The 11,240-nt window shown below is 39.5% G+C and overlaps 1 protein-coding gene across 1 annotated transcript in view; it reads left to right on the top strand.

The window, feature by feature from the left end:
- stab1 (stabilin 1) overlaps positions 1-11,240 on the top strand; it is a 163,052-nt gene that overhangs the window by 101,574 nt on the left and 50,238 nt on the right. The window contains exons 45-53 of the mRNA XM_015385033.1: positions 1,380-1,499; positions 1,580-1,627; positions 3,559-3,636; positions 3,773-3,919; positions 4,977-5,108; positions 5,188-5,247; positions 5,448-5,624; positions 9,141-9,230; positions 9,384-9,530. Coding sequence (XP_015240519.1) covers positions 1,380-1,499; positions 1,580-1,627; positions 3,559-3,636; positions 3,773-3,919; positions 4,977-5,108; positions 5,188-5,247; positions 5,448-5,624; positions 9,141-9,230; positions 9,384-9,530 — 999 coding nt within the window. The remainder of the gene's footprint in view (positions 1-1,379; positions 1,500-1,579; positions 1,628-3,558; positions 3,637-3,772; positions 3,920-4,976; positions 5,109-5,187; positions 5,248-5,447; positions 5,625-9,140; positions 9,231-9,383; positions 9,531-11,240) is intronic.

Here is an 11,240-nt window from a genome sequence, read left to right as displayed (position 1 = left end):
TCTTTTATTGGTTTCGATGCACTGCGACACAGGACCATGAAAAAATTAAATGCACACTGAAATAATAATATATATTTTTTTAATAAAATGAAGCAAATTTTATTAAATTAATGACATTTATATATTCAATTCCTTATTTATTTAATGAATTTACATTTAATTATTTATTTAATGCTGTATTTATTTATCTAATTTTGGCACTTTTTAATCCTCCATATGAAATGTGTCTGTCACCTGTTTGTTTGTTTAGATCCCCATCAGCTACTGAGTCAAAGCAGCAGCTATTCTTTATGGGGTCTTAACATTTTTTTAACAGATATTACATCAAGCAATGTATTGATGAAGCCAAAAACAGAAGTACACACACACACAACAATACAATTCCATATACATATATAACATACACACATTTACACATACAAATATAGTATGAGCTCTTCTATGTACAAAACATTACCAATCTCTGGGTATTATGTAAATTACAAAACATTTCAGTTCCTAGTGCTCATTATGAATTAGTTAATTCTGTAAATGTTACAGTCACTCTAAAGTAAAAACATAAAGTCTAAGCCTTTTGGAAAAGCTGAGATTGCAGCTACATCTCTGAAACCAAGAATTGCAGAAGCAAGTTCCACGCCACCATCGCTCTATAACACCATGTTCTGTTGGTTTGTTCGACAGGCAGGTAACCAAAAACATCTTTCACTTGATTGGAAGGTGGAATAATTAGGAATGTCACTGAAAAAGTCAATCTATTAGAAGTAATTTCAGGTGCTTTTGTAATAATGACATTTTTTAAGAATTTTATCAGAGAAAATTTCGTTTTGCTCCTTACAAGCAGCCGTGGTAACTGATGGTGCATGTCTCTAATACTTGTTCTGAAAGAACAGTTAAAGACAAGCTAAGCTGCTTTATTTTTTGCAACCTGTAATTTGTTCAAGTGATTTTCTGTAGCTGTTGCACAAATTATGGAACAGTAGTCCAGATTACGCTGGAAAATAGAAAAAGTTTATTAAATTAAGTGTATTTACCCTTAATTTGAGTAGGTAAATGAGATAGTTTGCCAATTTTTACTCTTAAAATAAGATAATTAGATAATATACACTTGAAATAAGACAATGCAATTGTGTTTTCTTATTTTAAGTGTAACTTGTCCCGTTCCATTGGCAACATGTCACCTTAACTTCCGTAATCCAAGAACAAATGCACTTATTTTAAGAAAACAACGACGTATCTAGATTTCGATTTTTTCCAGTGTACACAAAACGATTGATTCCACCAAAGTTTTCCGTATTTTAGTTGGTGTGCATTTTCTACAGCGCCAAACTGCTGCCATTCTGTTCTGTAAAGCAGTGTTTCTACCTGTGACCTCTCTGCAGAACAACGGTGACTGCAGTAGATACGCAATCTGCCGGTATATGGGGGAGGGCCAGAGGAACTGCACCTGTCGAAGCGGCTACATTGGGGACGGCTTCGACTGCAGGGGAAATACCTACAACGTGAGTCACATGACCTCTAAGCTCCTGCTGGGCTCCTAGCACCCAGCCACACATTCACAAGAGGCTGTTTGATCCCGCAGGAGGTGCTCCGGCAGTCAGAGAACGGGTTCTTTCAGAAAATGATGTCGGTAAGTGAGACCATACCGCCTTTCATAATGAAAATCTAAATTAGAATAAATATCTTGGATTGTTTGCCTTGTTATAAATGGTTTCAACAAGACATTAAATCCAGTACGCTGCAGAACAACAGTGCCATTGTGATAAAGCAAAGACCCTGTTCAGGCTCTGTTCCATGATTGTATATTTTTATGATCAAGGATGTACAAAAGAATCTATAGGGTCAATTCACATCATGTCAACTCAAAGCACTTTGCAGTTCACCAGATCATCCAATCAGATTGATTCAAAGTTTTCTATCTAAGGAAAACCAGTTCATTGCATCGACTCATTGATTTGAAGACAATCCCCCACACTAAGCATGCTTGTAGCGACAGTGGAGAGGAAAAACTCCCTTTTAACAGGAAGAAACCTCCAGCAGAACCAGGCTCAGTGTGAGCGGACAACTGGGGTTCAAGGAGACAGAAGCAGAGATAGAAAAAGAAGCATAGATACAAAAGGCAACTGTAAAAAGCGGCCCCGTCCACTCCCATGTTAGAGGATGAAGAGAGCACATCCAGCCAGTCACAGTCAGAGAAACAGGACTACACTGAAAAACAGGCCAAGCTCCAACATCTAGAAACAAAGGTGTTGATGGCAGCAGCACAGCTGATATTTCTCTCCAGGATGGAGTCACAGCCAAACAGGAACAGACCAGATGAAGCTACTATGAGAAAAAGCAGAGAGAGCAGAATGTTATGAATCATGAACAGTTTAGTTTGTGCCTTCAAGTCAATGCCCATAGGAAGACATTACTTGGATATAACCTAACAGAATATCTTCAAAACAGCTCCAAATGACACAAAACTCATATGGGTGAGTAGAACATGCTGGAATAACGTAAAATCAAGGGCCCAATGTAAAAAAAAAACAGTGTTTCCGTTTAAGAGCTATTTGGGTGAAGCGATAACTAGTGCCTGTCTACCAAATGAGGTTTTAACCAATCAGGGTAACAAATAAATAGTAGCAGACATCATGAGAAAATACAATAACTTACACTTTTAAGCTTTGCTTGGGGTTTGGACTCGAGGACCAATAGGAACTGGTTCTAACATTTCAAGAATCATTCAAATGTTTTATTGGTCTCAACATGCAGCTCTGTTCAGTGTTAAATGAATCAGTGCAAGGCATATTAATATGATTATGTAAGATGAGACGTAGTTAAGGGCTGCTCAGTGGGGCAGTGGGTAGCACTGCTGCCTTGCAGCAAGAGTTCAAATCCCTGCCCGGGGTCTTTCTGCATTGAGTTTGCATGTTCTCCCTGAGCATGCGTGGGTTCTCTCTGGGTACTCCGGCTTCCTCCCAGACTCCAAAAACCTGGCTGTTAGGTTAATTGGCTTCTCTAAATTCTCCTTAGGTGTGTGTGTGAATGGTTGTTTTTCCTGTGTGTTTCTGTGTTGCCCTGTGATGGACTGCAGACCTGTCCAGGGTGGACCCTGCCTCTCGCTTGGGATAAGTGTGACAGAAATTAGATGGATATGTAGTTCAACCTCGGGCATTAAATAGGTGTTATAGGTCGACCATTTGACAGTAAAAGTCGAGCAAATGTGACATTCTATGACGTCAGCAGTGATAGCCATGCAAGTCCAGGGACTGTTCTACTGTAAGGTGCCTTGGTCAAGGTCAGTGACCGGCATACCTGACATGTAAGAACCAGACCATGCATATTGCTTTAGGTTAATAGATTATATTAATTAGGCTATGTATGCTTCCAAAACAAACAAAAAAATTTTTTTTTTTTACAACCAGACAACTGGTTTCTGCCCTAGTTCAGACTCACTGAGCGGCTACATTAGCTGTTTAGCTGATGCACCCCTGAACCCCGCTGTTCTCAATGATTGTAAACAATGGTGTCGGTATCTGCTGATGTCCACACTGTTCACCTTTTCTGTTCTGTTCCCAGAAATCCAGCAGTCGCCCCCTTGGTAACGGACCGTTTACCGTCTTCGTGCCTCTGGAGGAAACCAACAATGACTCCATAGTGAGGGCAACAAACCTCTAATATCTGACACAGCTTCATACATTCTCAGCTTTGTTTCATCCTCAACCAGCAGGCAGGACAGCTTCATGCTGGCGTTAGGAGTCATTGGTCTGGCTCTCGCTTTGTGTTTCAACAGATTGATGAATGGAAGGAACGGGGCCGCCTGGAGCACATGGTTGATTACCACATGGTTTCCTGTGAGATTCTGACCTTAAGTGACCTAAAAACCACCAGCAGTGTGGTCTCTCTGTCGGGATACACTCTGGAGTTCAGTGTGAAGGAGGTAACACACTCACAAATAATAATTTTAAAAAAAGCTCTTATTACAAAACTTGAATTAAAGCAAGTACAGCTCCCAAACTATAAATTGGAAATGCAATTGTTTGTAAAGGTATGACAAAAAAAGCATTGAGGAATATTTTTTTCAGGTGGAACCAAACTGGAACTGATTTATAGGTGATTATACAGAGAATAAAATGAAAAATATTTAGCCACGGCAATTTTTTTTCCAAAATAAACACTGCAAAACAATTAAATAGTTTTTTTTGTACATGACTAAAGGGATACACGCCCATTGAGGTAGATTAGAGTGTATTTTTCATACAAAACTAAAGGGATAAACGGATATTGACTATGTGTATGCTGGTCTGATGGGGTATGCTCATCTGACAGAACACCGCTTCTTCCGCAAGGTTCTACGCACGCCTGGCTGATGATCCAATCCTGGGTTCTGCAGCAGCTAGCCAAGAAACAATGTCCGGTTTTATTAGCCTGTATTTGATTCTTAATAATAAAATTGTTTGGGGTTTTTTTGTACAGCACTTTGATGATAAAGTGTTTCATAACTTAAGTTGGAATGGATTGGCGGGATCGATTTATTTTGTGTTAAATGTTTGACTGGTAATTGTCTTCGTTAGGTCCGCAATTGTTCTGGTCTGGAATTCTCCTATTGAGTCCTCTTTGGTTAGTCCCTCCTCCTCACTATTAAATCATCTATGATGGTTGGTATCTCCTGGAAAATCCTCCACTCCCCCATGCTGTCTCCATGCGTGGAGGATCATTCTGACTCTGATAACCAGACAACCTTCTTTTGAGCATAAAAATCTATGAGGATAGTAAAACTATTTTTTAAATAACCATATCTGAAGGCAGGCTCTGACATTTAAATCAGAAAAATGCAGTTGAGGAAGGTCAAAGGTCAAGTCTAATGTGTTTGTATGAACTTGTTCCTGTTCTGCTTGTTAGGCAAGTGAGAAAAGCACTTAAGCAACAGAGAAAAAAAGTCATCCAGACTTTCAGGCGTCTGCAGGTTGTTAACGATCACCCCTGAACCTCTGCAGGGTTCGGTTTGGATCAACAACAAATCCATGATCGTGAAGAGCGACTACGCCACAACCAACGGAGTCATCCACCACATCGACAGATTGCTGACGCCCTACAACCTGCAAGACAAGCCGCAGATTAACATTAAAGTACTTTGTTCAATGTACTTAAAATATGCTAACAGGAATCTAGACCAACATGCAGTAACGCCACTGTTTCTGTGTTTAGATGAACTTCAGCACTGCAGCAACGTTTTATGGTTATGGACGCTTTTATAAGCTAATTGAGGTAAATACAACAAATCTGCATCATTAGATCTTATCCTGCTGGCCTTCTCCTCTTCATTGTGATAGAGTCCCATCCTCCCCTTATCACTTCCCCCTGATAAATCAATATCAACTGATCCTGAGTGTTTTAGCTGCAGCAATGGGACTGGACACCTACGTTTACTGAAAATAGCTAATGTCGCTTGTAATTTTTATGTGAAGGATGCAGGTCTGCTCCCAGTGCTCCGGATGTCCATCCACCAGCCCTTCACCATCTTCTGGCCCACTGACAAGGCCCTGGACTCCCTGCCAGCCGAAAGGCAGCGCTGGCTCTCCAGTCCGGACCACCAGGACCAGCTAGCTGCTACGATCAAGGCTCACATCATCCGCAATTTTGGGGTAAGAGGAGGAGAGAACAGTCATAATGTGGTGATCAAAGCATAAATGAAAACGCGGTAACATTACAAAAACAATCTAGAAATAGGTAAAGATTTCTTAAATTCAGTGTATTTACCCTTAATTTGAGTAGGTAAGTAAGAGGATTTGCCAATGGAATGAGTATTTTTACTCTTAAAATAAGATAATTAGATAAAATTCACTTGAAATAAGACAATGCAATTGTTTTTTCTTACTTACTTAATGTAAATTGTCTTGTTCCATTGGCAAAGTGTCTCACTTACCTCCTCAATTCAAGAAAAAATGCACTGATTCTAAGAAAAATTGACTTATTAAGATTGACATTTTTTGCAGTGAAGAAGCTGAGTTTGCCAAATTTTCAGGCAGGATAAAGGCATCTAGAAAATAAAGCAAAATGTTAAGCTGAGGCTGAGGGGAAGGAGGGGCGTTTGGTAGCTATGGGTCCACCAACATCAATGTTTCGGGTCATGCTTCGAGCCCATGCACTGTATCCGTGCCATGTTGTTTCAAGAAAGTCATGTGACCGATAGAGGACTTGTTTCTAACTGACTGACTTTCTAAACTGTGTTTAAAAACCTAGCTGTCAACATGATGCATCTGTTAAAAAAAATGTCTCATCTTTTGCGGTTTATCATTAAAAGTATCAAGAATTTTGGAGCAGCCTAAAAGGAACGTTTCAGCCGTTACGTTTTCTCGTTGTGTCATCCTTTTCCTCTGAGTTATCTCTCAACTTATCTGAATTAAAGTTCATTTCAAATTGAATCTTAGTTTATTTACTGTTTTTACTGAACTTATTGTTTTAAAATTATTATGTAAAAACCTAGGCCACAGGCATCCTCATTCACATTTTCCCCTAAATGTTCACATTATGATATATTTTTACATTATTTATTGACTGCACCTAAAAATATCAAAGATATTTCAATTTAGACATAGATGTAAATTAATACATAAAATCCATTCAGCTCAGTCTTTTAAATCAGCAGCATGTAGTGTCTTTAAATGTCCAGCAGGGTTCGGTATTCTGTGAGACAGTATCAAGGCAGAATCAATAAAGTTTGGCAAAGAGTCGAAACGCTTAAAGATGCCTCATTAACCCATCGCTGATGTACGGAGAAAAATAGGGAAAGAAAGTTGTGCATGAATTTAGCTCCACAGATTCAATTCCTTTTCCTTTTCACCTCTTCCTGTTTCTTTATACCCCTGAAAGTCAGTGCATATGGAGGACCAACTCTGCCATATTTAACAATAAATACAGAAATAAATAAATGCTCAATAAATGAATAAGCATACAATTAATTGCCACCAAAACTACAATAAACAAATAAATGTAAGTAGAAATTAAATTATACAGTGAGACATAAATGTATATAACTCTTTCATTTAGCTTCTTTTTTTTATTTGCCTTTGTAATATTTACGTTATTTATTTTTTTGTCCTTTATAATCTTCAACTTTATTTTTTAATTACATATTTTTTTAAGTATTTATTTATGTGCATGTGTTGATATTTTTGTCTGTTTTATTCACTGATGTTTTTTTTTCTTACTGGTATGAAGGCTATAAAATTTCTTTGGTTTGTAGGAACTAAATGTTACGCTACCAGGCTATAAAAATACCATGAATTTTAAAAGTTTAAAAGTTGGCAATAAAACCGGTGTGATGCTTACCTGATCAGACACTTTTTGTTTCTGTGATCTGGAGGGTTAAACATGTTTTTATCTTTACCAGACTTCAAATTCTGCTTGTCCAAACTGGCTTGCTGTCAGATTCAAAACATTGAGGGTTAATTTAGCCACAGTGCAGTGATGCCAGTGGCTTTAAACCTGGAAGTTACAGGTTTAGAACCGCTGTTAGCTAAAAGTCTTTGCTGCTCAAAGGCCTGAGCACAGCGGTGCCGTACGACTTTTTAATCTCCGATACAATGTTTTTTCCATGTCACACTGACTGTGTATAGAGAAGCTCCGACTACACTTCTGTTTCTGTGCTATACACAAATTAAAACAAGTTCCCACATTTCACTTGACAGATTATGAAAAAGTATTTTAAAAAATTAAAAAACACCTGTGCAGCTATAAAGCAAATCTCTACTTAATGAGTCTCTGCAGCATCTCAAACCAGATCAGATAGAGAATGCTCATATGCCTGTATTTAAAATATAAGATCTGCTGACTGAGGCAGAGAGGTGGTTCTCAGAGAGATCTGGGAAGTTTATCCAAGTGTTTCATGTATTGTTTTTGCACCAGTCTGTCCTGCTTGCTATGTATGTTTCAGGTTGGGTGGAGGTTTAAAGGACCCAAATACAGAGACTGAAGCTGATTTCTTGCAAATTTAATTATCCAAAAAATGCAACAGAAGCAAAAATCCACAAATACTGAAAACCAGGAATTCTCACAACAAGGGGGCAAAGAAATTAAGACAAACCAGCAACCAGTGACTGAGCAGGAGGTGTATATATAGGAGACAGAAACAAAGACCAGGCTAATCAGCAGATTGGGAGCAGGTGTGAACAGAGGAGTTTAGAAGGGAGCTAGGGAGAAGGAGACTGACACAAGAGAGCAACGGAGGGCAAACAAGAACTCAAATACAATAAAAAATAACTAGAATTACACCAAATGGAAATAAAATGAAAACGTAAAGATAAAACGTAAATAGAACCAAAACCATGACAATATTTGATGTGCGACTCCATACCTGACTCTTTCCCCATGTGGTTAACTGATTTTGTTTTTTATTTCCCCCCAAAGGGGATGTGTTTTATGTCAGGTCTAAGCACCTAAAACATCATACATACATACAGGGAAAGAAAGAAGGCACAGAGACAATTTATTTAGTTACTCGCAAGAAGAGTAGGAAGACACTGCAGAGTTTACAATCTCCACCCCACTCTGCAGTCTTCAGCTTTCTCCTTGCTATTTATTGAAGAAAAGGGGATGTCCCTAATTACACCAGCTGAGGTTTAACTAAGGGAAAGGGAAAATAAATGATCTTACTTTAAACCTCAGCACATATTTTATAATTGAATTGTTCCAAGAACACATGTTTAGAAGAAACATGTGATAGAGGCTGTTCAGGTCTCTTTCACAACCCGTCCGTTGCATGACCTTTATCTGGAACAATCTTAAGCAAGAGTTAATAACAGATGAATCACACATTATACATCATAATAGTTCATTAGAACACAACCCATGAAACACAAACAAAGTAAGAGTATAAATAAAATATTTCTTACATTTTACCTTGTAACCGCGTCTCTCTGCCTAAAATAAACCCGGGCTCTATCTCAGTCGGAGCTACGCTGCCCCCTGCAGGAAATCGTGTCAGGTGTGATCATCCCCATTGACTTTCAATGAGCGCTAAAAGCAACATACTAGCCCGACGGTTTTCTGTCAGATCAGACACAAAACAAAAATGGATTCGGAGTGTTCTTGCCTTTAAGGAGTGCAGCATGTCACTGCAGTATTTGATGACCAGTGTTTACGTTGCATTTTATGTGCAGAAGATAAAAGTTGGCCAGGCTGGTAAATCTACATCATACCGGACCATGCATGGATCCACCATCAAGTTGAGCTGTGACAAGAAGCTGGTGGTAAGAGAGACACAACACCATTGTATGCTGATTGTTGCTGCTGCATAGCGGCATCTCGGTTGTGTTTACATCTCTGACCTGCAGATCATTTTGTTCTGCCCTTGTTCTGTTGCTACAATAATAAGAATGTGTTGTTTGTAATTGCTTGCTTAGGGATCTATATTGATCAATGAAAACGAAGCCAGGCTGGTGGATCGCTACATTTCCTTCATGGAGGGCGCGGGATTTGGGATCGACCAGCTTCTGGAGCCACCTGGACTGGGAGCGTTCTGCGACAGCATACAGAACAAAACTACTTACGTCAGTACCGCCATCACTGATAGGATAAAAGTGTTCAGATATTATACTGCAACAGATAAATGTTTTAAAGGGAAATTAAAAGAATATTACCTGGCCCTCACTGTTTTCTTAAATAGGGGAGAAAAACCACAGATCACCAGTTTATGCTGGTGAAAATTCTCAGTTATCCAGGTTACAGTCATTCCAAAAAAGTTAAAAAAAAAAACAATCCACAGGATATTATTTCTCAGCTTGAAGATGTTTCGCTTCCCATTCAGAAAGCTCTTTCAATTAAAAATCTCAGAAATAGCGTTGAGTTTGACGCTTTAAAGAGTGAACAAAAAAAAAAAATAGGTGGTTTGAGACGGGGCTTATTTAGGACATTTCACTTAGCTGATTGCTCTTTCCTGTGTTTCAAAAAACACAAGAAAGAGCAATGTTCTTCATTTTTCATCTGGATGAAATAATAGCTGCATGAATCATGACAGCAGACAAGATAGAGGAGAGTAGGAGGCGGGGTTACCAATCTACTTGCTCTGGAGAGCAGAGTTCGCTGCTTTTAGATGTTGTCTCCAAAGTCTCCAGTAGCACAAAAAAGTCTCTAGATTTGGCGCTAGGAGCTTTTTTGAAACCAAAGTGATAGAGGGGTCTGAAAACTTACTAAATATGGTGACAAAGTGCTAGGTTGGCAACACTGCTCTTTGCATCATTTGTTTTCAAATGGTTTGCTGCTGTCTGTTTGGACCTTTCTGCAATATTTACCTGCGCTGACAGACATCTTCACAAAATGGCCAAATCTAAAAAAACAAAACAAAAAACACATCAACTTCCAAAAACATAAAACTTTTATATTAAGGAGTCTTTTGGGTTGATTGAGAACACAATTGTTACCCAATGATAAAACTAATCCTCAAAAATACAACTTGCCTAATAATTCTGCACACAGTGTAGCTGCGGTTGTTACAAGCAAGGATAGGGTAGCTCCGCCCAGTACGCATCAAACCCACTTTTTTCCACCGCGCAGCTAGAGCAGCTAAGATGCTTCAGCCGCGCATCGGAACTAAACTTGTAAAAGCATCAAAAAAGTATGTGAGCGTAGCATAACAGTGGCTAGCTTCCAGCCATGGCGTCCTGCACGAGTATTGGGGGGTCGATTTGTTCATGTGTCAGGGTACGCGCACAGGGGAGGGACAAGCAGATGACCATGATTGACATGTCAGGAAGCAAACCTGTGATTGGTTGGGGTTATTCATTGATTTCTCACGGTGCCATTTATTTTAGTTTCACTTCCAGACCTTCTATTTCACTGCTTGCTAAGCGGCTGTGAGGAGATCTTTAAGCCACATGCTAGAAAATGCGTCAGAATAGAACTCCTAGTGGGAGCCCACATGTAGACTCCCATTTACCCTCCTAGGCCTCTCTAGCTGAAACAGACAAACCATTAATTATACAGCCATGATCTTTTCTGGCAATCATTTTGAGCTAAAAACTAACAATATAAAGTAGATTTTAGAGAGGCTTTGTGGACTTGGAGAAGGCGTTCGACCGTGTCCCTCGGGGAGCCCTGTGGGGGGTTTTCCGGGAGTACGGGGTGCCGGGCCCTTTGATACGGGCTGTCAGGTCCTTGTATGACTGGTGTCAGAGTCTGGTCCGCATTGCCGGCAGTAAGTCGGGCTCGTTTCCGGTGAGAGTTGGACTCCGCCAGGGCTGCCCTTTGTCACCGATTCTGTT

This window comes from Cyprinodon variegatus, unplaced genomic scaffold, assembly GCF_000732505.1.
Source record: "Cyprinodon variegatus isolate N-32 unplaced genomic scaffold, C_variegatus-1.0 Scaffold330, whole genome shotgun sequence".
In the NCBI taxonomy this organism is placed as follows: Eukaryota; Metazoa; Chordata; class Actinopteri; order Cyprinodontiformes; family Cyprinodontidae; genus Cyprinodon; species Cyprinodon variegatus.
Note: the sequence above shows the minus strand (reverse complement) of the source record. Positions and strands in the feature narration are given on the sequence as shown.